Source organism: Diachasmimorpha longicaudata, chromosome 6 (genome assembly GCF_034640455.1).
Source record: "Diachasmimorpha longicaudata isolate KC_UGA_2023 chromosome 6, iyDiaLong2, whole genome shotgun sequence".
Taxonomy (NCBI): Eukaryota; Metazoa; Arthropoda; class Insecta; order Hymenoptera; family Braconidae; genus Diachasmimorpha; species Diachasmimorpha longicaudata.
Genome location: NC_087230.1, coordinates 9149709 through 9170256, shown reverse-complemented (window position 1 = coordinate 9170256; position 20548 = coordinate 9149709). Strand labels below are relative to the sequence as shown.

At 41.2% G+C, this 20548-nt stretch overlaps 8 protein-coding genes across 16 annotated transcripts; 5 read left to right on the top strand and 3 right to left on the bottom strand.

Moving 5' to 3' along the window:
• The first annotated feature begins 342 nt into the window (after positions 1–342).
• LOC135163325 (FGFR1 oncogene partner 2 homolog) lies at positions 343–2215 on the top strand. The gene is made up of 2 exons (XM_064122681.1): positions 343–503; positions 788–2215. Exon 2 carries the CDS (start codon positions 788–790, stop codon positions 1394–1396), a length of 609 nt encoding a protein of 202 aa, XP_063978751.1. The 5' UTR covers positions 343–503; the 3' UTR covers positions 1397–2215.
• LOC135163319 (glucosamine-6-phosphate isomerase) lies at positions 1868–4577 on the bottom strand. 3 transcript variants are annotated; one of them, XM_064122664.1, is made up of 6 exons: positions 4458–4577; positions 3694–3831; positions 3319–3603; positions 2824–3197; positions 2276–2352; positions 1868–2173 (listed from the first exon to the last, which is right to left on the bottom strand). In XM_064122664.1, the coding sequence occupies exons 2-5, from the start codon at positions 3815–3817 to the stop codon at positions 2278–2280; spliced, it is 858 nt and encodes a 285-aa protein (XP_063978734.1). In that variant the 5' UTR covers positions 3818–3831; positions 4458–4577; the 3' UTR covers positions 1868–2173; positions 2276–2277. The 3 variants fall into 3 exon arrangements, with proteins under 3 accessions (XP_063978734.1, XP_063978736.1, XP_063978735.1); XM_064122666.1 differs by having other exon boundaries at positions 2824–3182; XM_064122665.1 differs by lacking the exon at positions 4458–4577 and having other exon boundaries at positions 3694–4402.
• Positions 4578–4665: 88 nt separating this feature from the next.
• Positions 4666–7865, top strand: LOC135163300 (regulator of telomere elongation helicase 1 homolog). Its single transcript, XM_064122613.1, has 2 exons — positions 4666–6365; positions 6474–7865. The coding sequence occupies exons 1-2, from the start codon at positions 4812–4814 to the stop codon at positions 7863–7865; spliced, it is 2946 nt and encodes a 981-aa protein (XP_063978683.1). The 5' UTR covers positions 4666–4811.
• A 31-nt stretch (positions 7866–7896) lies between these two features.
• On the bottom strand, positions 7897–12627 carry LOC135163312 (T-complex protein 11-like protein 1). Of its 4 annotated transcripts, XM_064122653.1 has the most exons (7): positions 10662–10798; positions 10449–10565; positions 10080–10196; positions 9090–9891; positions 8850–9034; positions 8615–8781; positions 7897–8532 (listed from the first exon to the last, which is right to left on the bottom strand). In XM_064122653.1, the coding sequence occupies exons 1-7, from the start codon at positions 10670–10672 to the stop codon at positions 8285–8287; spliced, it is 1647 nt and encodes a 548-aa protein (XP_063978723.1). In that variant the 5' UTR covers positions 10673–10798; the 3' UTR covers positions 7897–8284. The 4 variants fall into 4 exon arrangements, with proteins under 4 accessions (XP_063978723.1, XP_063978724.1, XP_063978726.1 ...); XM_064122654.1 differs by lacking the exons at positions 10449–10565; positions 10662–10798 and adding an exon at positions 12486–12627; XM_064122656.1 differs by lacking the exons at positions 10449–10565; positions 10662–10798 and adding an exon at positions 11269–11410.
• LOC135163330 (uncharacterized) lies at positions 11570–12310 on the top strand. Its single transcript, XM_064122686.1, has 3 exons — positions 11570–11746; positions 11817–12046; positions 12165–12310. Exons 1-3 carry the CDS (start codon positions 11653–11655, stop codon positions 12216–12218), a joined length of 378 nt encoding a protein of 125 aa, XP_063978756.1. The 5' UTR covers positions 11570–11652; the 3' UTR covers positions 12219–12310.
• A 172-nt stretch (positions 12628–12799) lies between the features above and the next one.
• LOC135163328 (transmembrane protein 60) lies at positions 12800–14161 on the top strand. Of its 2 annotated transcripts, XR_010299104.1 has the most exons (3): positions 12800–13015; positions 13369–13603; positions 14023–14161. XR_010299104.1 is itself a non-coding variant. In XM_064122685.1 (2 exons), the coding sequence occupies exons 1-2, from the start codon at positions 12800–12802 to the stop codon at positions 13543–13545; spliced, it is 393 nt and encodes a 130-aa protein (XP_063978755.1). In that variant the 3' UTR covers positions 13546–13972. The 2 variants fall into 2 exon arrangements, 1 of the variants encoding a protein (XP_063978755.1); XM_064122685.1 differs by lacking the exon at positions 14023–14161 and having other exon boundaries at positions 13369–13972.
• Positions 14162–14192: 31 nt separating this feature from the next.
• On the top strand, positions 14193–17819 carry LOC135163323 (uncharacterized). Of its 2 annotated transcripts, none has more exons than XM_064122676.1 (5): positions 14193–14334; positions 15720–15974; positions 16579–16713; positions 16774–16879; positions 17399–17819. In XM_064122676.1, exons 1-5 carry the CDS (start codon positions 14317–14319, stop codon positions 17563–17565), a joined length of 681 nt encoding a protein of 226 aa, XP_063978746.1. In that variant the 5' UTR covers positions 14193–14316; the 3' UTR covers positions 17566–17819. The 2 variants fall into 2 exon arrangements, with proteins under 2 accessions (XP_063978746.1, XP_063978747.1); XM_064122677.1 differs by lacking the exon at positions 14193–14334 and adding an exon at positions 14341–14954.
• On the bottom strand, positions 17631–20472 carry LOC135163305 (anaphase-promoting complex subunit 4). 2 transcript variants are annotated; one of them, XM_064122634.1, is made up of 4 exons: positions 20232–20472; positions 19745–20136; positions 18971–19677; positions 17631–18900 (listed from the first exon to the last, which is right to left on the bottom strand). In XM_064122634.1, the coding sequence occupies exons 1-4, from the start codon at positions 20335–20337 to the stop codon at positions 17910–17912; spliced, it is 2196 nt and encodes a 731-aa protein (XP_063978704.1). In that variant the 5' UTR covers positions 20338–20472; the 3' UTR covers positions 17631–17909. The 2 variants fall into 2 exon arrangements, with proteins under 2 accessions (XP_063978704.1, XP_063978705.1); XM_064122635.1 differs by having other exon boundaries at positions 19745–20158; positions 20232–20444.
• Between the last annotated feature and the right edge of the window lie 76 nt (positions 20473–20548).

Genomic DNA, 20548 nt, shown 5'->3' with positions numbered 1-20548 from the left:
GCGTCGTGGAAAATATAGTTTGACAGTTGTGCAACGGGGACTTCCTATCGTATGATTCGCACGTTCTGGACCATCGCCATTACAGGAAGGGGGTCGTTTCTGTTTTCTAGATTCGCAGGTTTTTATAGCAGCCCACGATATAGTAAAATTAAAATCCAAAAAATTTTCTAGAGACGAGTTCTCAGAAATATGAGACGGTGATTTTCAGGGGGCTACAAGATCGCTGTAATCCCGGTACAATTTGTTACTGTCATTCATGCCATAAGATGGCAGCATCCATTCCATTATCGAACAGAATTTCTTTACCGACTAAGAGCTCCCAACTTATTAAACTTTCTGGGGTTTTTTTTGGTTAAACGATCCCCTCTGGAAAAAACAATCTAACCTAACTTGTAGAAAAACAGCAGAAGACAGTAATCCACCAAATGTCATCTTAGGAGAATAAATTTTGCTCAATAAAATACCACCAGCATCATCTTCAATCAGTTTACCACATCCCAAAGGTAATGAATCTTCATTTGAACCAATTAATCATAACAATTCTCCATCATTATTTCCATTTGGGTGATAATTTCTGCGGTGATTTGCTTAGAGGGTTAACCAAAATACTTCTTATTAAATTATAAATATCTCCTGCCCTTATAATGCGGTTGAGATGAATCGTAATTGTCGAGCAAACATTCTCATTCGGATAGGTCGATACGACACATCGACCTTGTACCTCATAGGTTAATCTTCCCTTTATCATCAGAAGTGATCGATATTCCGTATTCTTCTGCCACTGCAGATGTCTTTAACGTTTCAACAAATAATATGCGATGCAAGGAAGCTCGTGGGAAGGATCACAGACCACGAGAACACAGCTGACAACCTCATAACTGAGATCCAGTCTGTGTGCAATCAAATCGACAATATGAAGCAGTACCAGGACGAGATTGACATGCTGAACGCGGAAGCCAAGCAACGACCCCACCAGGAGTTAATAACCAGTATCCAACAGGAGACGAGACACTTGAGAGAGATTCAGGCTGAGAACAAAGAGCTCAAAACTGCCCTCGAGGACTACCAGAAGACCTTGGAGCTAATAATGTCCAAGTACCGCCAGCAGACGTCAGCCCTCATGAAAACCTCCAAGACAGATTTTTCATCCCTCTACAATGCCAAATATGCAAATATAATCACCAGTCAGGCGGAGAAGATCAACGAGATGGCAGCTGTCATGCGAGTGGCAGCTTCGGTCGACGAGGAGAGTGAACTCAAGTTCAGAGAGACATTCTCGAGGCTTAAGAAGGAGAACATGGAGCTTCGGGAGATCCTCAATATTACTAATACACGAGATTCACTGACTCTGGGTCCTCCACACGATCACAAAACTGTCCAGACCGAACCGGAATAAAGTGCCAATGTCGCTTGCGATTTTTCTTTACCTTTTTTATATATTTTGAACCCCAATGAAGGGTCGGTTGAGCATTTTGTGGAAAAACCTAGCAGTCTCGCTGATGAATAATATTGGAAATCGCAATGTTTTTCGATAATTTTGGGCGAAATTCTGTAGTTTTTTTTACCAAAGATTACATAACTTGCAATTTCTGGCTTTTTCATTTCTTACGTGTCGATTAAAGAACTGGAATATTTGGAGTTCGACTAAATTGTATCATTGACTAATTGTATATGTGTAGAAGTATTGAAAAACTGGATTTTTTCAGTAGAAATGGAATCGAATCGAAAGCACCGAGCGAATTCACTAGGTTTTCCTTTGAATGTTTCATTGGTGTGTTCTTCATCTTTTTCATTATGTATCGTATATCCATTCTTGGTCTCTTAATTAACGTAATTTTTAATACTATCTAGTGAAACTTGAGTGCAGTAATCTCCAAGAATTGTTTATTCGTACAAATGTTACATGCATAGTAAAATAGTTTTGTATTTTTTTGAATTAGTCGTAGAAATTATTTCTAAGAATAACTCGCACTTAGCAGTCAAATGAACTCTGGCAGGACATTCGACTGTCTTTTTCATTGTTAAAAAATTGTAATTATGGAATTCGCACTTCGAGAAAATGTGGGAATCTCCATTGTCCGAAGAGCAGTCAGTCGGTCATTTTTCTTAGTGTTAAACAATATCGATGGTGCCTTCAGGTGTCCTCGATTGGTACGTTGGCAGTGTATACGCTCTGAAACAAACGAAATAAAACACATTTTCTACTATAAAAAAATGTTGACTGATTTTAAGTTTCAACCCGAATTAAATCAAATTAATTCTCAATTGTACTTGCCATTAATTTTGAACACGACGTGGAAGAATCGTGTGCTCATCACCTTCTATGAGTTTGCTATGGACTTCACTAAGTGCCTGGAAATATCGAGAAAATGAGAAACAAACTTTTTACATTTTGTTATCGATTTAATGGGTTTTATTATAGGTTTCTCTACCAGCAAAAATAGAATAAGGCCCTTGATTGTTCGTTTAATAAATTCATTGGACATTTTTTATAGTTGAAGAAATTCTCAATAATCCCGGGAGGGATTATTTCTTCGGCGAGAAAGTCAGTTGGATGTTTAATTGTTGTTTTTAATACTAAAATATTTTTTTTATTGGCAACTTAGGCAAATATACAAAATATCACTTTATATTTCGAGTTGTTCATTTAAAAGGAAAAAATATGGGAAATCGGTTTTTCGTGTCAAAAAACATTACTAGGAATTCATTCAACTATAAAAAATAGATCTTTACTTTTCTCCCGTAAAATGACTCGTTTCGGAGATAAGACCATTTTTTAATTTCAAATAGAGTAGACGAGATTCAATGGCAAGTAGTTATTACTTTGAAATATTTAACAGTTTTGACCCTAAGCTCGAGTGTAGCATCTTCATCACAGATGAAGAGAGTCTTAGGATGCTGTTGGAATGCTGAGACTGTCCACATGTGGTTGACCCCCTCTTCGACAGCTTTATAAAGTGCGAAAGCCTTGTGAGAGCCAGTGATGAGAATCATAACTTCCTTTGCGTCCATTACAGTGCCCACTCCGACAGTGAGCGCCTGCTTGGGAACTTTATCTATGTCATTACCGAAGAATCGGGCGTTTGCCTCGAGAGTATCTTGAGCAAGAGTTTTCACACGTGTCCTCGAAGCCAAGGACGAGCCTGGCTCGTTGAATGCAATGTGACCATCGGGGCCAATGCCTAGAGTATAAAAAACTATTCAGAGAATTTGTGAAAGATTTAATTGTGAATAGGAGACTCGTATACAGAAGACTCTATGAATATCCCGAAAATTATTATTTTACGCCTGACTGACACTGTTATTATGCATTCCTACCTCCGATGAAGAGTTCGACCCCCCCAGCATCCTTGATCTTCTGCTCAAACTCATCGCACTCCTTCACCAAGTCCTGTGCATTACCATCAAGAACATGAGCATTCTGAGGTTCAATGTCAATATGCTTAAAGAAATTGTTGTACATGTAGTAATGATATGACTCTTGATGATCCCTGGGTAGATCCACGTACTCGTCCATGTTGAAAGTTTTCACATACTTGAATGAGATCTTCCCAGCTTTATGGAACTCGATAAGTTTCTTGTACATTCCCAGAGGAGTGCCACCTGGACAGAATCATTCAATAGAACTCACCAGTCCAGACGTTTGTCTCCACATAATTCAACAGTTAATCAGGCAAATTGTGAATTGTTTACCAGTTGGGAGTCCCAGGACGAAGTACTTATTGGCATTCGGTTGAAAGTCGTTGATTCTCTTCATTACGTATTTAGCGGACCACTCCGATACGTAATCAACGGTATCACAGATCACCAGACGCATTTTTAATGATTTTCCTTGGAACAGAAATTAGTTCAATCCTGATTTTCTAAAGACTTCTTACGATTCTGTAGCTGTAGCAGCTGCTCCAGATTTAGTGCACTTTCAGGGGGGTCTGGAGCCTCGAGAGTTACCAGAGAAAGGTTCTAAAGGTCTTTAATACCCCTCGATAGCGATAAAAATAACCTGACCCAGCGTTATCAAACCACAAACTAGAAACATGTTTATCTGTCTCGAATGACTGCGGTATGTTTTTAATTTATAGTTCTATTGTGATCAGTTCCCTCGACCATTAACAATGCACTCTCTGAAAGCCCCAGCTAAAAAATCCGACGAGAAATCCCCCAGAAGTCTTTAAATACCCCTCACCGCAGATAAAAAAAACTGATGGCCGACGTTGATGATAAAATACTTCAGAATATCAATTAATCACTTTCACTCATATTGTTTCGCGAACGTACAATGAATTCTTTTGGAGGTCAATCAACTCTGATAAGGACCGACGCCCCATAAACCCTTAATCGTCGACCTAGACCTATGTTCCCCGGCATTCCCACGAAGTTCTCTAGTCTAAAAAGCTCTGGAGATTCCGCCCACTTAACAAATAGACACATTTAAATTGAATTTGTTAAAAAAATCTCACCTTCGGAATAATGGAGACACGCCTGACCACTTACCGGCCGTCTACTTATCAGCTGGCACACCAACCTATCACTGAACACTCACGATTGATTCTTTTGTGTTTATTTTGCCTTGTACATTCAAATAAAAAATACAAAAACAGATTAGTTCGGCGGTTGAACATATGAAGGCAGCACCTGACGCTTAAATGACCTTGACAGTCACGTGTGGACATTGTTTTGGCGGTAAAGTTGGGTGGAAAGACATGGTGACGTTCCTCATTGCTCCAAATATGGTCCGGATTTGTTAACGTAGATAAAGTAAGGGTTTCTGTGAGAGTTGAACTGGATAAAGTGTGGGGGTTGCCCTGTGGAAGATGCCTGACATCGTTATTAATGGCATTCAGGTTACATTTCCATTCCCTCCCTACAAAGTGCAGGAGGACTATATGGCAAAGGTGATCGAGTGCCTCCAGAATAAAAAACATGGGGTTCTGGAGTCACCAACAGGAACTGGAAAAACACTGAGTATGCTCTGCTCCTCCTTGAGCTGGCTACTAGTGAAAAAAGCCCAGCTGCAGGCCCAGGCGTTAATGGGAGGTATTGAGAAGCCAGAATTTGGTGGGAAGTTTTTTGAGAATCTCACGAATAGTCTTGACAATGCTGCTGGGGCATCAACAGAGGTGTCAGTTCAGAATCCTAATTTTGGTTGGGCCATGCCAAAGATCATCTATGCCTCGAGAACTCACTCACAATTGTCCCAGGCAATGCAAGAGCTGAAGAGGACCTCATACAAACACGTGAAGGTTGCTGTCATTGGATCTAGGGATCAGCTGTGCATTCATCCTGAGGTTTCCAAGGAGCAGAACTCTGCCAACAAAATCCACATGTGCCAGGCCAAAGTCAGGGCTAGAACTTGTTTTTATTTTAATAACGTTGAGCTAAGAAAAGACGATCCACTTTTTAAAAATGAAATTTGCGACATTGAAGATTTAGTTAAGAATGGTCAGAAGTTGAAGTGCTGCCCATACTTCCTAGCGAAGGAACTGAAGACATCAGCAGACATAACTTTCATGCCCTACAATTACCTCCTGGATCCGAAGACAAGAAAATCTCAGGGGATTGATCTCCAGAATTACGTGATTCTTCTTGACGAGGCACACAACGTTGAGAAGACGTGTGAAGAGGCTGCATCCCTCCAGATCAGTAGCACAGACATAGCCCTGTGTATCGATGAAGTCACAAAAGTCATGAAGGACATGGCTGAGGAGAAAGCTGAGGACATTGGTTTCAACCTCGAAGGCCCTGGGAACAGTGCACAGAAGGATTTCACCCCTGAGGACCTGTGTGTCCTCAAGATAATGTTCCTGGCTGTGGAGAAGGCCGTCGATGAGATTCCCTTGAAATTGGGCAGTGAGGGAGAGACATACCCTGGCGGCTACATCTTCGAACTCCTCGAGAAGGCCGATCTAACCCATGGGAAAGAGCAAATAGTCATCGAAAAACTCGACAAGATAATCCTGTATCTGTCAACAATCAGCACATCTCCATTTGCTAGGCGTGGAAATTCCTTGCAGAAGTTCTGTGATTTTCTGAGGACAGTTTTTAGCGGTGGGGGGTCATCGAATTCATTCAAACATCGCGAGAGAGTTAAGCAGGCGTACAAAGTTTATGTTCAGCCCGAAGAAGCCAAGAAGATTGGGAGGAACGATGGATGGGAGCCCAAGAAACCTGCTCAGAAGGCTGGAGGGAAGCTCATCAGCTACTGGTGCTTCAGCCCGGGCTTTGGAATGCAACAGCTGCTGGAGCAAGGCGTTCATTCTATCATTTTGACTAGTGGCACGTTGTCTCCTTTGAAACCATTTATCTCGGAACTGGGAATTCCTATTGATGTGCAGCTGGAGAATCCTCATATCGTCACTGGTAACCAGGTACATAGCTCCAGTTATTCTCAATTATTTCTTGAATAATTCATATAAATTTCATCTAAACCATCAAAGATGACTGTTCACCCCAATTCAATGGCTGTCATTCTTTAGGTATGTGCAGGAGTATTGAGCCAAGGGCCCGACTCTCACCCTCTGAATTCCTCGTACAACACCCGAAACGACCCAAAGTACATCTCCGCCTTAGGACGAACCCTCTACAACTTCAGCTGCCTCATCCCCCACGGTCTCCTGGTCTTCTTTCCCTCTTACCCCATGATGAAGAAGTGTCGAGACGACTGGCAGAGCTCGGGTCTCTGGTCGACGATTTCCGAGAAGAAGCCGATCTTCGTGGAGCCCCAGACCAAAGACAGCTTCAACAGTGTAATGAACGATTTTTACCAGAAGATCCAAGACCCAACGCACAACGGAGCAATTTTTCTGGCAGTCTGCAGAGGCAAGGTCTCTGAGGGTCTGGACTTTGCGAACGCCAACGGTCGTGCTGTCCTCATCACAGGCCTGCCGTTTCCCCCCTTGAAGGATCCAAGAGTTATGTTGAAGCAGAGGTATCTAGAGGAGATGAGAGTGAAGAACAAGGAGGGACTGTCGGGTCAGCAGTGGTACCAGCTGGAAGCCTCTAGAGCAGTGAATCAGGCGATTGGCAGAATCATAAGGCACAAGGACGACTATGGAGCCATTATTCTGTGTGACACGAGGTTCAACAACGCAAGTTTCAAGGGACAATTATCATCCTGGTTGAGGCCTCACATAAAGAACTTCTCCAACTTTGGAATTGTCACTAGGGAGCTGAGGAATTTCTTCAAAACTGCTGAAGCCACTCTTCCACAGCCCAAAGGAACCTCCTCGAGGGAGTTCTCACTCCCTGCGGTCCCTGCCAGCTTCGAGTATAGCAGTAAAACACGTGAAGGGAGCTCCCTCAAGGTGGCAGAGACCGCTGCACCAGAAGAGAATTTTAATATTGATATGTACAAGCCTGAGAAGGTGGAGAACAATTCGAGTGTCAAGAGGAAGGATTTTTCGAACTCTCAGGCGAGGAATGTCATTAACTTTGGGACACTGAAGGCTGTGGGGGGCTGGAGTCAATCAGAACTTGTCCAGAATTCCACCTCCTTAGAGCCAGCGCCGAAAAAACGGAAATTGAAGATTCAACCGATTGACTTCACGTTTAATGCTCAGCCATCGACGTCTAGAGACTTTGAGGCGGAGAATGGAAATGGATTAGAGAAGAAAAGTCCTGGGGATGAGAAAAAGGAACTGGGAAGGGTGTACCTGAAGGAGGTGAAACGATCACTCAGCGACGATAATTACAAGATTTTCGCGAAGATGATTCAGGTGTACACGACAACGGGGGATTTCGACGAGCTCTTAAAGACGCTGGAGGAGTTGTTTCCTGTTGGGAGTGGATTTGAAAGGCTTTTTAATGGGTTTAGAAGTTTCTTGAAGAAACAACACATCTCAGCCTTCGATACTCACACGAGAAAATGAAATAATCACATTGGATTTCGTCCTCTGTACCTAAAAGTGCCTTAAATTATTTATTAACTAAAAACCTAAACCACAAGTTGGAATAAAGAACAAATCTTTCATAATTTTTTCTCGAGTTGTTATGAACTCATTAATTAATTACGCTATTACATAAAAATTACATGATCTATCACAATTCGATTCTCTTTCCAATATTAATAGGAAATTATTAATTCGTCGAAATTAATCCATTCACGTCTACGTGATTATCTCATTAAAATGTGATACAAAAGATGTATTTGTAATTTAAACAGAGGAAAGCCGGGCACAGTTGAACAGTTAAATCCTACTGGCAGCCATTTAATTGCGTATGCAACTGGTGAATATCCAGATTGGTTTCTTTATCGTCAGCACTATTTGAAGACCTTTATTGATAGGAGCTAAGCATCCATGCCATCAGTCATGTTGTCTGATGATCCCAGAGTGGAATTTAATCGCGCTATTTCAGTTTCCACAATTTCTTGGTAATAATCTCCGAAGACGCTGCGATTGTGGGCAACTATGATGAAAAATCTTGCAGCCACTGCCGCTAGTTCTTCCTGGAGAGACGACAATCCTGGAGGTACTGGAGTGGGCACTGCTGTCTGACTCAGAATTATTTTCTGGAGGAATTGTCGTATCCTCAAGTCTGGTAGATTAAAAAGCAGGTGCAGAGTATCATTTTCGGCTAGATATTCATTAGTTTTTTAATTTTTCTTGGATTTACTTACTGAGAAGCTGCCGAATTTTATGATCTTCATTGACGAGATCCAAAATTTGTCCCTGAAGAATGGCTTCAACTTCTGGAGTGAGTTCTGAAGCACCAACTTGACCTAAAGTAGCTTTCACATCTTCTTTGACTTGAAGTACAATATTTGGCATCACTTCTTCCAAAGCCCTGGACAGGAAAAAGTCAATATCAAAATATTCAATATTCCGGGCAGACTAAAATTAAATTTTCATTACTTGTTGGAGTGAACAGAGTCCAGAAGAACTTTCAGGTGCTCTTTAATATCTTTCTTGAAGGCTGCAACTCCTTGAACAGGTGCGCCGACGGTGTTACCGCAGACGAGGAGAATAGAACCGATGATTGACAGGTGATTTATCTTATCTCTGAGCTCTAAGAGTCTCCCTTGATCGAGCATGAGTGTCTGAAACAAAAATAAAATACAATTCTGTTCTGCAAAATGTTCAAGGCTCATCTACCTCAGCCTCAGGACTAGAATCCCAGTTAAGCAAATCCAGATAAGCCTCAGCAAGAAGATAATGAGTGACGTGTTTAACTCCATTAGGATCAGCCCCAGCAGCGTTGACTTTAGTCTCGTCAAGATGCTTTAGCAGCCACAGTCTGGTGAATTGGAGGCCATCAGTCGTCACCTTGAGAAATTCCGCGAATTTGGTTTTTTCATACTCGATACTCGAGGCAACAATGTTTGGTCTCATCATTGAGATTGTGAAATTGGCGAGGTCAAGCCTCATCAATTGGATCGTCTCCATGATGCCCTTGAATGTCTCCACAACGTCAGTGCATTCACCCAGCTCATGGATTTTCTCGTCTCGCACTGGTGCACACACTTTACTCATTATAGAGAGTACGTACTGGGAGTAGTTGCGAAAGTCTAGGACTCCTTTCTCTGCTTGCTGCTTTATGAGATCAATATCGAGGACTTCTCGGAGATTTTCGCGAATTTTCGTGTGGTGAGGGAGTACTAGTTCTTCTAAAGATTCACGGATTTCTTTGAGTAGTACGAGTGCCTGAGTATACTGTGGTGGGTCCTCACTCAATTGTCCAGCCAGAATATTCCAAAAGGCCTTGTGCATGACCTCCTTCACCTGTTTCTGAATGCTATTCTCCTCCGGCTCTAGCTTCTGGAGTTGAAAGTTCTTGTCAACAGCAATCTCATGGGCCAATGCCATGTTCTTCATCCCATTAGCAGCTTGGACAATCTCCTCTAAAGACACGAACTTCGGGGGAGAAGCCCCAGCCATGAAATTCGACACCCATTGTCTAGACATATGCCAACAGCAATAACATTGATTTTTATCAGTTGTGCACCATTGAAATTAGTTGATTGAAATCGTAAGGTATTTCTTCATAAAAAAAAAGGCTGAATATTCATGGGCCTTTCGAATTGTTCAAAAATATTTGAAAAATATTTGGCCATCTTTAAAATTATTGATGAGGAGTTTACGTACTTTCCTGAGTTGCTGGAGGCACCAGGACTACTCGGAGAGGGTGGCTGATGGTTCAGGGAAGGGCTCGCGTCCTCAATACTGTTCTTCTGGTCTTTCTCACTGTCCATTCTGTGATTACTGTGACAAATAACTCTTTTACAATCGGCTAAACGTAAATTGAACAAAATCCGAAATTTTCAGTTCAGGGATAGCACACGAATAATTGTGCTAGAGATCAATCCCACTTGACAAAAAAAATATATAAAAACTGTATAGATTCGCTTGACTCGTCTGGCACAATCTCTTTTGTTAGTGGACATAAGAGAGTGTCATTTTTCAGGGACATAAATCCAGACCCAACACAGAATTTTTAAAGGGGGATAAACTGACCGATGAAGAATGACGGGAATGAGACCTAGAATATTTCCAGGAAAAATCTTCCTCCTCAACAACAGACAGCAGAGTGTGATCCCCCAAACCACTCCAGCACCGACCAATACTTTCTCCCTAATCGTTGAACAATCGTTTGTTTCCTCAGACTTTGTAAAATCAGCTGAACCGTTACGTGGTAAAAGAAAGTAATTACTGTACAAAATTTCTCACCTCGTTGGCATTGTCTCACTACGAATTCTAAACCCCCGGGCGATCTAAAAAATCTTGTAAATGCAAAAACACGGGAATTAAAGAAAAACACAAAGAAACAGCGATGAGAACGTCCAGAGCTGAACTGATCGGCCCTCCGCCACGTACACGGAAAAGAGGTCGATGTTTGTCTATAAAAAGAACACCCACGGCTCCTGCAACCGCTGCAGTGTCCACTGGTCTCTCAAAAAAGGGAATCACAAGTGGAAATTCACCAGACATTGCACTCGATTCATCATCCTTGGCCTTGCCCACTTGCTTCCTGATTACTTGACCCCGAGGTCGTCCTTGGACGTCCATAAATGCATTCAGGACTTCCTTTGTTCCCACGAACAGTGCACAAGACACTCCAAGAACTCAACACCATAATTACGAACTGCCAGATCCTTAAACTACATCAGAAACCTCGGACAATCACACCTTAAATCGTGAATTTCCCCTGCAGGTTCGTTCGTGTATTTTTGAGAACTTGTTGATTTGTTTGTAAACATCAGGTGATTTTTAAAGAACCCTAAATTGCTTCTAGACTTGCGACTGGAATGCAGGGATGTGAGCAAAATTTACCTACCTGTTTTGTTGATTCACCACAAAATAACTGTTAAACCCTCGGACTTGTCACTCTATCTACGAAATTTCATCATGAATGAAATGAAAGTCACGTAAACTGCGTGTTTGGAGCAGATGATGTTGTTTACAATCGCTGGAGTAGGTTACGTACTCCATTGCGTGCGCGTTAGAAAGTAGGCGCGAGATTTGAAACTATATTTTGATATTTTTGGGGTTTTAATTCTCCACCTGAGCTTTAAAATTGACTTTGTCAAGCTTTTGTGAAGACAGCACTACCTTAAACCAAAGATTCTGAAGTTAGCAACTATTGTTTTCGGAGGAAACAAAAAAATCTCTCATTTTTTATAATGATTTTCAACGTGGCGGAAGATTGAGTTGAACTTTAATGATCTTGCGGTGGGGTGTGTCAATAAATATGCTGAGGACTGGTACATTCTTGGGGAAGACTGGAGTCTTAAAGACTGGAGAAGGATTTCCTGGTATTTTGAGATTATGTTTTCTATATTTTTTCCCAGAATTATTCTTTCTGGAGAATCTTTTTTGTTCCAGGAATTTGTATAAATTGGGCCAGGAAATTGAAGGCCATCAGAGATCGGAGTACCGTAGACTGTTGTGACCCAGTGACTATTCCCATTTGCGAGATGCCTAGAGAGAGATGCATGATGGACCTTTTGCCCGTTCCTTGTGGACCGTGGCAGGAAGCGTACGATGAGGAGAACAAAAAAGACACTAAAACCTTGCTGTACTCCACTGCATTCTTCCTGTTCAGTCTGCTTTGTGTGGGTTTTCAAATTGTTATTGGATTATTCTTTTAATGAAAAAATTATTAATTAGAAGGCGTCCCGGGCCTTGCTCTCAGTGCGGTAATTTTGTTAATTCCCGGGAATTTACTTTCAGATGAAGAAGGTGGGCCCGGTCAAAGGATATCCGGAAATCGGATGGATTTATTGATGAATCCGAATAAATGATTTATTGTAGTTTATGTTTACTGATTTATCTTAGAATAAAATTACTGTAAATGCACAGAATAAATTTCTTATAAATTAATTATTGAAATACATCACTACTTCGGGCGCTGGCGGCTCCTCCGGTCGGTAAGGCACTACCGTGCAGAACGTGGCTGGCTGTGATGGGAGGCTTTTTGCTCTAGGAGGCCCAGGAGCCGAGAAAAACGCGAAAAACGAAAAAACCGATTTTATAAAATTCCTGGAGTCTTACCTGAATCGCAAATGGGCTGCCCCAAATGCCTTACCAACAGGCACCTTCACCATCGTATTTCATGCGCCACCGCTACGAAATTTTACAGTCGAAGCCACTCCAGAAGCGTCACCAATCTCCCCTATAATCTCTGATCACCCACCTCTGCTTAGTGCTGACGTCTAGGCCAGACTGTTGAACAGGTTATGTGCATATGTTGTGCTTCAAAACGTATCAATTAATCCACACATTGAAGTACAGTTATAAAACACCTGCAATAAGTGAACTTTGCATGCAGTTGATCATTAAAATTTCAAGATTTAAAAAGTTGCACGATGGCTGTGCTGCACAGGGCCCTCTTCACCTGGTTCAATCTCCTAATCTTCCTAATCCTCCTGGTGCTGAGGTTGGACCAGAGGATCCAGTGGAATTGGTTTATTGTCTTCATTCCAATGTGGCTCTACGATAACATTTTACTGACTTATGTTGTGTTCAATATGATATCTCACTGTAAGAATGGGCACGACAGGATTAACACCCTACGTCGAAAGGTATTAAGACTTGATTAGTCTTATCAGCTCATTAACTTTTATCTATTTAACTCACGCTTCGCAAAATAATGTTGCGTTAAAACTGACAGTAAGAGACTACCTCGCACTGACAATAATTATTATTATCTTACAATGACTATTGCCATAGAATTGAATGCTTTAGTAAATTCCTCTTTTGTTAAATGAGAGAAAGGCAATTGTTATTCCCTGATTCTTGACCATATCTTCATTTGTGATACCTTCATTTATACGATACGTCTGACGTAATGAAATATTTCATTTTCATTGCTCCTTTTCACTCCCTTAAATAGAAAAATATTTTCCACTGAATACTTGTGGTTTTATCATTGCAGGGATGGTACGTCCTGGCAGTTCTTCTAAAATTCAGTGCTCAAATTTTAATCTGCCTAAAACTAGAAACACCCCAATGGAGTTTACCAGCTAAAGCAGTCCTGGCTCCTGTCTGGGTACTTCTCCCAGCCCTCGCTGTTGACGTTTTTATTCATTTAATTCAACAGTCAAGATACTGACCAATTCTCAGAGACATATACGTCCTGCGTCACAGTCGTCATTGACAGACAATTAAAAGTAAACTTGCTTGAACCTTATATTCACCTTCAAACGAAAATAATTAGGAATTTACTAGTCAGGCGTTCGGACGACGCTATCCAGTTTATCCTTAGTGAAAAAAAATTGTGATTGTGATAATTTATAGAATTAAAAAATGACTATTATAAGCTGCCTCGTGGATAACTTTTTAGTGCACTCGTAAATGCACACCGGGAACAGGCTAATCGAAGCCACGTTTTGACGTAAATCAGATGGTAAACAAATATTGAATACGTCATTCGAGCTTTGATTCACGTGGAAACATCTAATTTTACGTGTTTCACGAGACCAACCCTTGGATCCGCGCCCAAATAATTAAGAAAATAAATCATCAAAACCTTTCCAAAACCAGTTCTGTGATATTTCATAGCCCTGATAAACATATTTTTCCTGTTTAGCGAAGGAATATTTGAGGAAATGATGATTTGAAAAGAAAAATGTTGAGTTCGAAATGTTTGAGGTGGTAGTCACCGTCGATATGTATTACATCTGAAGAAGAAACCTTGGCACTACCCCAACGAGATAGAAGAAAAAAAGATGAAAAATACCACGATCCTCGCTACATCGGCAATTTTTTACGTAATGCATTCATAAACATTGCATTGCAGTTGAACACATGTCCTCGTCAATGTGCAGCTGTTGATCCCAATAATCCATCAAATGGAATACCAACTGGAGGATAGGAAAAGACAATGACAACGAAAAAAGATGTAAGTCACAGATGAAGAAAGAATATAGTGCGACATACCCCTTACGCAATAGAATGCCTGTCTTTGGGGAAGAGTAACGGAGTGTCAGAGGAGTCAGTCTGCCTCTGTGACTCGCTTCAATCACAAGACAGTTCGTCTAACGTGAGGTACTGCACGGCATTTGGGAGTCTATTTATAATTTAAGTCCAAGGGTGAATTGAACGGAAAATGTTTGCTATTATAAATAGACTGTGAATAAAGAACAGAACGTGTTTGAATTTTGAATACCTCGAGGTGATTAATTAGCTTCGACGGGCTGAACGTTATAGACACAACGTGGAGAATAGTTTGGCGATATTTTGACTGGTGCTAATTCTGAGGGAAAGTGGAACTTGAAGGAATCATTGAACGTTACAAATGAGTTGTTTTTCATGATGCAACGATTCCCTGATGAGCAAAACGTGCTACAAAGAGTCGAGTTTATGATAGGTGTTTAGAGTTTAACTGGAAGAATTGATACAAGCCTTTATCAAACTTGAAGATCAGTGTGGAAGTTGTTGTGCAGCCGAGCGTGGAAGCAGGATTGTCTCTGTTTCACTTGGTTGATTTTTTGCCGAAAGGTGTTACTTCAGAAGAAAGCTGTAAGTTTGTTGGAAAAAATCTCACTCGAAATTCTGTATCATCTGCAAAATCACGAGACATTTTTTTTCAATTGACGTGTAATTGATTGAAGAGGGTAAATTTTTTTTGTTGTGATCAGAATAGATCTGGAAGGTAATCAAGAAATTAATTATGATGAGTCCTTCAGCTCAATCGGTTCCATAACGGCGAGAGAATCTATATCTATTCCTTTTCTAATTGATTTTTAAAAATTGAGCTTAAATTTCAATTCTGTTGATCGACTGGATCAAATTGCACTTCTCTTTTTTCTCTCTCACTTCGATCATTCAAGGTCTGTTATTAATAAAATGATTTATAATTTATTTACTATGCTAAACTTTACTCTCGTAAGTTCATAAAGAGAATACGATCCTTGTCGTCCCTGTCGCACGTATGCAAATAAAATTCAAAGGACTCAGCAGTCACTTTTGCAATCGATCTCTTCGGTTCGCAAGGAAATCAGGGTAAATTTTTTCCACTTGACAATTCCATAAAACCTCGAGTGAAACAAGTTCAACTTGTTGATTGTATACTATTGACTTAGGAGTACTATAATTACTCAGCAATTGCCTGATAGATGTGTGAAAAATGCTTTAACGATTGAATCACCGTATTAAAGGCTGACTATCGTGTAATGATCAAAGAGGAAATTGTCTTTCAAGGTTTTAAAATTATCTCAATGCAGATTTAATACCGGTCTTCGTCGCGGAACCGTTAATTTTCATGATTTCTCGTTGTATTTACAGAAGATGATGAGGCTAATGGCGATACCAATGTTTGTATTACTGTTTGTCGGGGGGAATTACATGGCCGAGGGTAATGTTATCGTCAAGGAGGTACAGGCCGGGCATTTGGCTGAATTACCTTGTCTGAGTAACGATGATTATCATCGCTTCATGTTCTGGCAGCTCACCGATGACAGCAAAATCATTGGACCTGGAAATCCACTGGATACGGAGAAATATAATTATGAAGTTCTTACGGGAAAACTTCTTATCAGGGTAATAATTATTCCTCCAATTAATCCGACACTTAGTCACTCGGCTTACCATGAGAATGAATAAACAATGTCGCGATTACGATAAGGTGCAAATATTTGTGTGATAAATGGAAAAGCGATGAGAGAAATTATTCGCCTCGTGCATGTGATGATTTCGATGTCTGCATGCAAGGGAACGCATTACAGAAAATCCCGCAGCTATATTTTTTAGAAAATGGCAAATATCAGAAAAAAAAATTTTTCAGGAACGAAATGGCCGAGCAGCTCGGGCTGCAGTTATCATAAGAATATCTATTTCCTTATTGTTTCAATCATCGGTCCCGTTATAAACGATTGAAGTATCACTAGACCACTGAGAAAGAAGTAAATTGGTTTAATCATTTATGTAACTGAGGATTTATTACCCGACAAATTCTAACATCTTCATTAGTTAATTATAAGCCATTTCATCTTCTCGTAAAGATTCATTTTATGTACATGTAAGTAATTCATCAACTCCAAGGACTTTGGAGCATCTTTGTTGGGCAACAGGCATGCATTTCAGTGATTTAAAAAAATGAAATTTGAAAGAAAATGAAAAAATCTTATTGTTCAATTTTTGTCAGGGGGTCTCCAGCAAACAGGCCGGTTACTACAAATGTGTCTCAAAAGGAATTAACGATCATGCTTCGATCAATATTCATACTGTGGAGCTCGTAGTAACGAGAGACTGGGAGGATGTTTGGGAGAATGACTACGAGGTAATTATTTTTCGGCATTATTTCAATAGACTGACGATAATGAGAATTTTTCGCTGACAGACTAATTTACTTCGTGGAATGGCTGCGGTTATGGTGATTGTCGTGGGAATTGCGGTGGTGCTATTGATCATCACTATGAAGAGGAAACGTAGTGCCAGGTTTTTTGGTAAGAAATAATTCGTTCACAACATGATGAAATTTTTGTAATGATTTATAGAAAAGGAATCAATGGAATTTTTTATGTCGGTCATGAATTTTTATCTTGGAAGGTAACTATGGGTGACTCCTGATAAAACTACTATTGATCATTACTATCAAGAGACCACGAAAGGTTGAGTTCTTTCATGAAAAATCTGATGAAATCTAATAGATACTGTGATAATTTATAGAAAATGGATCAACGATTTTTTTATCTTTGAATGGAACTATCAAAGAGATCTATGATCCTATGAGAGGTCGTTAATGATAAGACCAACTTATCATAGCTTTAGATCTTACCATAAAACGTGGCAATTTTTTTCGATTACTCGGTTCCGCTGCTGAGAGGAAGACTTGATAGAATTTTACAGCTGACTATTCTTTCTACAAAACAAGTGTCAATGTTCATCACAGTTGATAAAGAATAATTGACGCTGGTGGTTTTTTTTTCAATCAATTGTTCGATGATTTCTCCTTTGTATTTCAGACTTGGAAGAGTCGAGGGAGGGGTCGCCCGCTAGATACAAGGAGAACCAGCCGCAGGCTACGGCAGGTCCCTCGCGAATAGAATCGGGGGGAATCGACAACGCAGGATTGGACGTAGACTTCCCAAAGGTTTTTAAACAGTTGCAGAAAGAAGACACATTGCCCTGATTGAGGGCCTTCAAAAATCTCTCATTGTTCTGAAGTTGCCAGTAAAAAAATAATTTAAACTCCAATTCGAAAAAATAATTCCCCCTTCAAGCATGAAGGCTGTAAATTTATACTCTAAATCGAAGATTTTCAAAACGAAAAAACCAACAACAACAGCGACTCAATGTTCATTGACAAATTTGTAAATTACTTGAATCAATTTATATCTTAGAATTACTGTCTAAGGAACTTGTAAATATAACTTTTAAAAATTACTCGTATTCATCGTTTTTTTAATTTTAATAATCAAATACTTAATGAATAAAAAAATCCTTCAATCATATTTACATATATTCTCCTGTCCCTCACGTACTGACTCCAGACACGTTTTTCCCGGAAGTTTCCATCAGATGACCAGAAGTCTCCCAACTGTCGTCCCCAGTCTCATCCTCCTCATCGTCTTCCTCATCCTCAGGCTCCACCTCAGTTTCGAGAAGTCTGATCATCTTGTTGTTTTCACTGAGCACAGCCGTGACTTTTCTGGGCCCTGAGACCGCCAGTCTCCTCGCGGATATGCCCTGGAAGCTCCTGGGCCAGTTGCCCCCCACCAATTCACTCAGGAACACAGGCTCCTCTTCCTGGTCATTGAATATCTGTTTCTCACTGATGTTCAGCTGCACCAGAGTCGAACCAAGATTATTCTGGTCTAATAACAGAAGACTGAGGATTTGAGGGGAGTAAAACTGCAGATCACTGATGGTAAAGTCAGTCAAAGTCCTGGAGAAGGACGTGTGCTTGTTATCAACAGATATCACTGAAGCTTTAAACCTTAGTTTCCCCTCAACAGCTCCAGATGTGATTTTGAAAATCTTGAGGGACCTGTGATCGCCATCAGAGGCTGCGATTACGAGATCCCCATCGAGATTCATCACCTGACTGCACGTGGAGACTTCGAAAGTCGGCAGAATCGTCGAACTGACTACGAAATGGGACGTCAGATCTTTGTAAGCCTCGGAGAAGACCCCCGTGACTGCCTCCACGAGCTTCACATGGGATTGCAGCAATGAACAGTTGAGATCCTGCTTCACTATGAGAGGATGATCATTCAGACACTTATTTTCACTTAAGAGGCTCGCCCACTCACTACCCTCCGGGGTCAAGGGTATCTGAAGGCTTTCTCGACGAAGATACTGCCCCAGCTTTTCTAGGTTCACCCCTTTCCTTCGGCTACCAGTGTCGGTCTTGTCGAAACCACGGAGGAACTCAGCGATGAATGTCAGCTCTTGCTGACTCACTCTACTGGCCTCTGAGGGAACCCTCTCGTCAGTTAATTTTGCGATTACGACGTACAGCCATCTGGAAGAGGTTTTACGGGAGTTTTTAGAAACGCACAGGTGCTCGCGAATTTAAGGGAACATAAAATTACCTGAAGAATGCTTTGTAGTCTCTCATGCTGTGATCGATGACCTGCTGTATCTCAGATGATTTAGCAAGAAATGCTTCGGACGCATGAAGAGCAGTGGTTATCGATTCCTCGTTTTTGAGACCTAGAGCTTCATAGGGACCACCGAGTCTTGCCATTCCCCTCATCTCCGCCAACTGATACACCAGGGCCATTCCCACACTGTTTAAATGCTTCAGCACAAGTTTCTGAATATTGCTGTAACAGATCTCGATGCTGTGCCCAAGTTTTTTCAATCCCTTCTCGGTTAAATCTCGAAGAAGAAAGTTCTTGAGCTTGGGTGTTGGGATTCCTATCATGAGCAGCTCTAGGAAGTCAGCAGCGAGAGCTCCTGGTACATCACACTCCTCGTACCTCGCCAGTTTCTCATCCATCTCCAGGAGAATCGTCTCCCATGCTTCGGATATCGCCATCAACGTGTGCGACAGGTAATCCATGAGACACTCCACGTTCGCCTGGACTTGAGCTACTTTCAGGAAGGCTGCGGACTTCTCCAGGAGCACGCAGGAAAGACAATTCACTTTAATTCCTTGGGGGCTTTTGGAGGAGACGTAGATGGGCTTGCCCGAGCCACCAGTTATCTCCGAGATTGAATCCTGCCCTACTTTTATGGTCCCACAGTAGAACATTCCGAAAACGTACATCGTTACTTCACCTCCATCGTGTCCCAGCTGCCAAAAGATTTTTTTTTAGTTACTAAACGTACATTAAATCAGGGATTTCGGTATAGGGACTCACAAAGAGCATGTCCAGAGTCTGATACAAGAAGTCCTTCCTTTCTGGCTCCTGACTGAAGCCTCTATTGAGATTTGGAAGAGTTGGTAGATATTTTCCAGTTGGTGAGGCTATGGTTTTCGAGATTTGTGAGGAATTATCAGAATCGGAAGGCGTTCGATTGTCCATGGGTAACCAGGAGATGCAGGTCACCTTCCCCTTGGACTCATGGTCCTTCTTGTGAAGGAGGTTCTTGTTCTCGATGTCCACGAGGTGGAGAGCTCGAGAATTCTGGTAGGTCACGGCTAGGAGTTTCCCATCGGGTCTCCAGCAGAGGTTGGAGACCGTTTCTAATTCCTCGGGGGGGTTTAGCAACCACACACGCTGCCATGTGAGGCGGTGGAGCGCTACTTCCCCTGGAGGTATTTATTTATTGGGCTGGATCAGTTTTTTCTTTATTGGGATCGATAATAGACGATATAAGCTGAGCGTAAATATTTTGTCCACTTACCTTTCTTGTTGGCAACCGCCAGGAGGTCCATTTTCGGCGACCATCGCATCAATGTCACCTCCGCTGGCAACTGACGCTCTTCCAATTGTCTAATCGACCCAGACATTGAATAGTATCATGAATTCATCAATTAGAAAATCGCACAGAACATATATAAACACAGCACTGTCATTTTGAGGTTAAAATTTAGCACCTGCATCTGTTTTATCAGCGGTCGTTTCACTTCACTTCTCCTTCCTGGGTAAAAAAGATTAATTTCCACAATCTTGTCTGTCTACATCGATGAACCAATGACACGTAAAATCCTGTGGCAACCA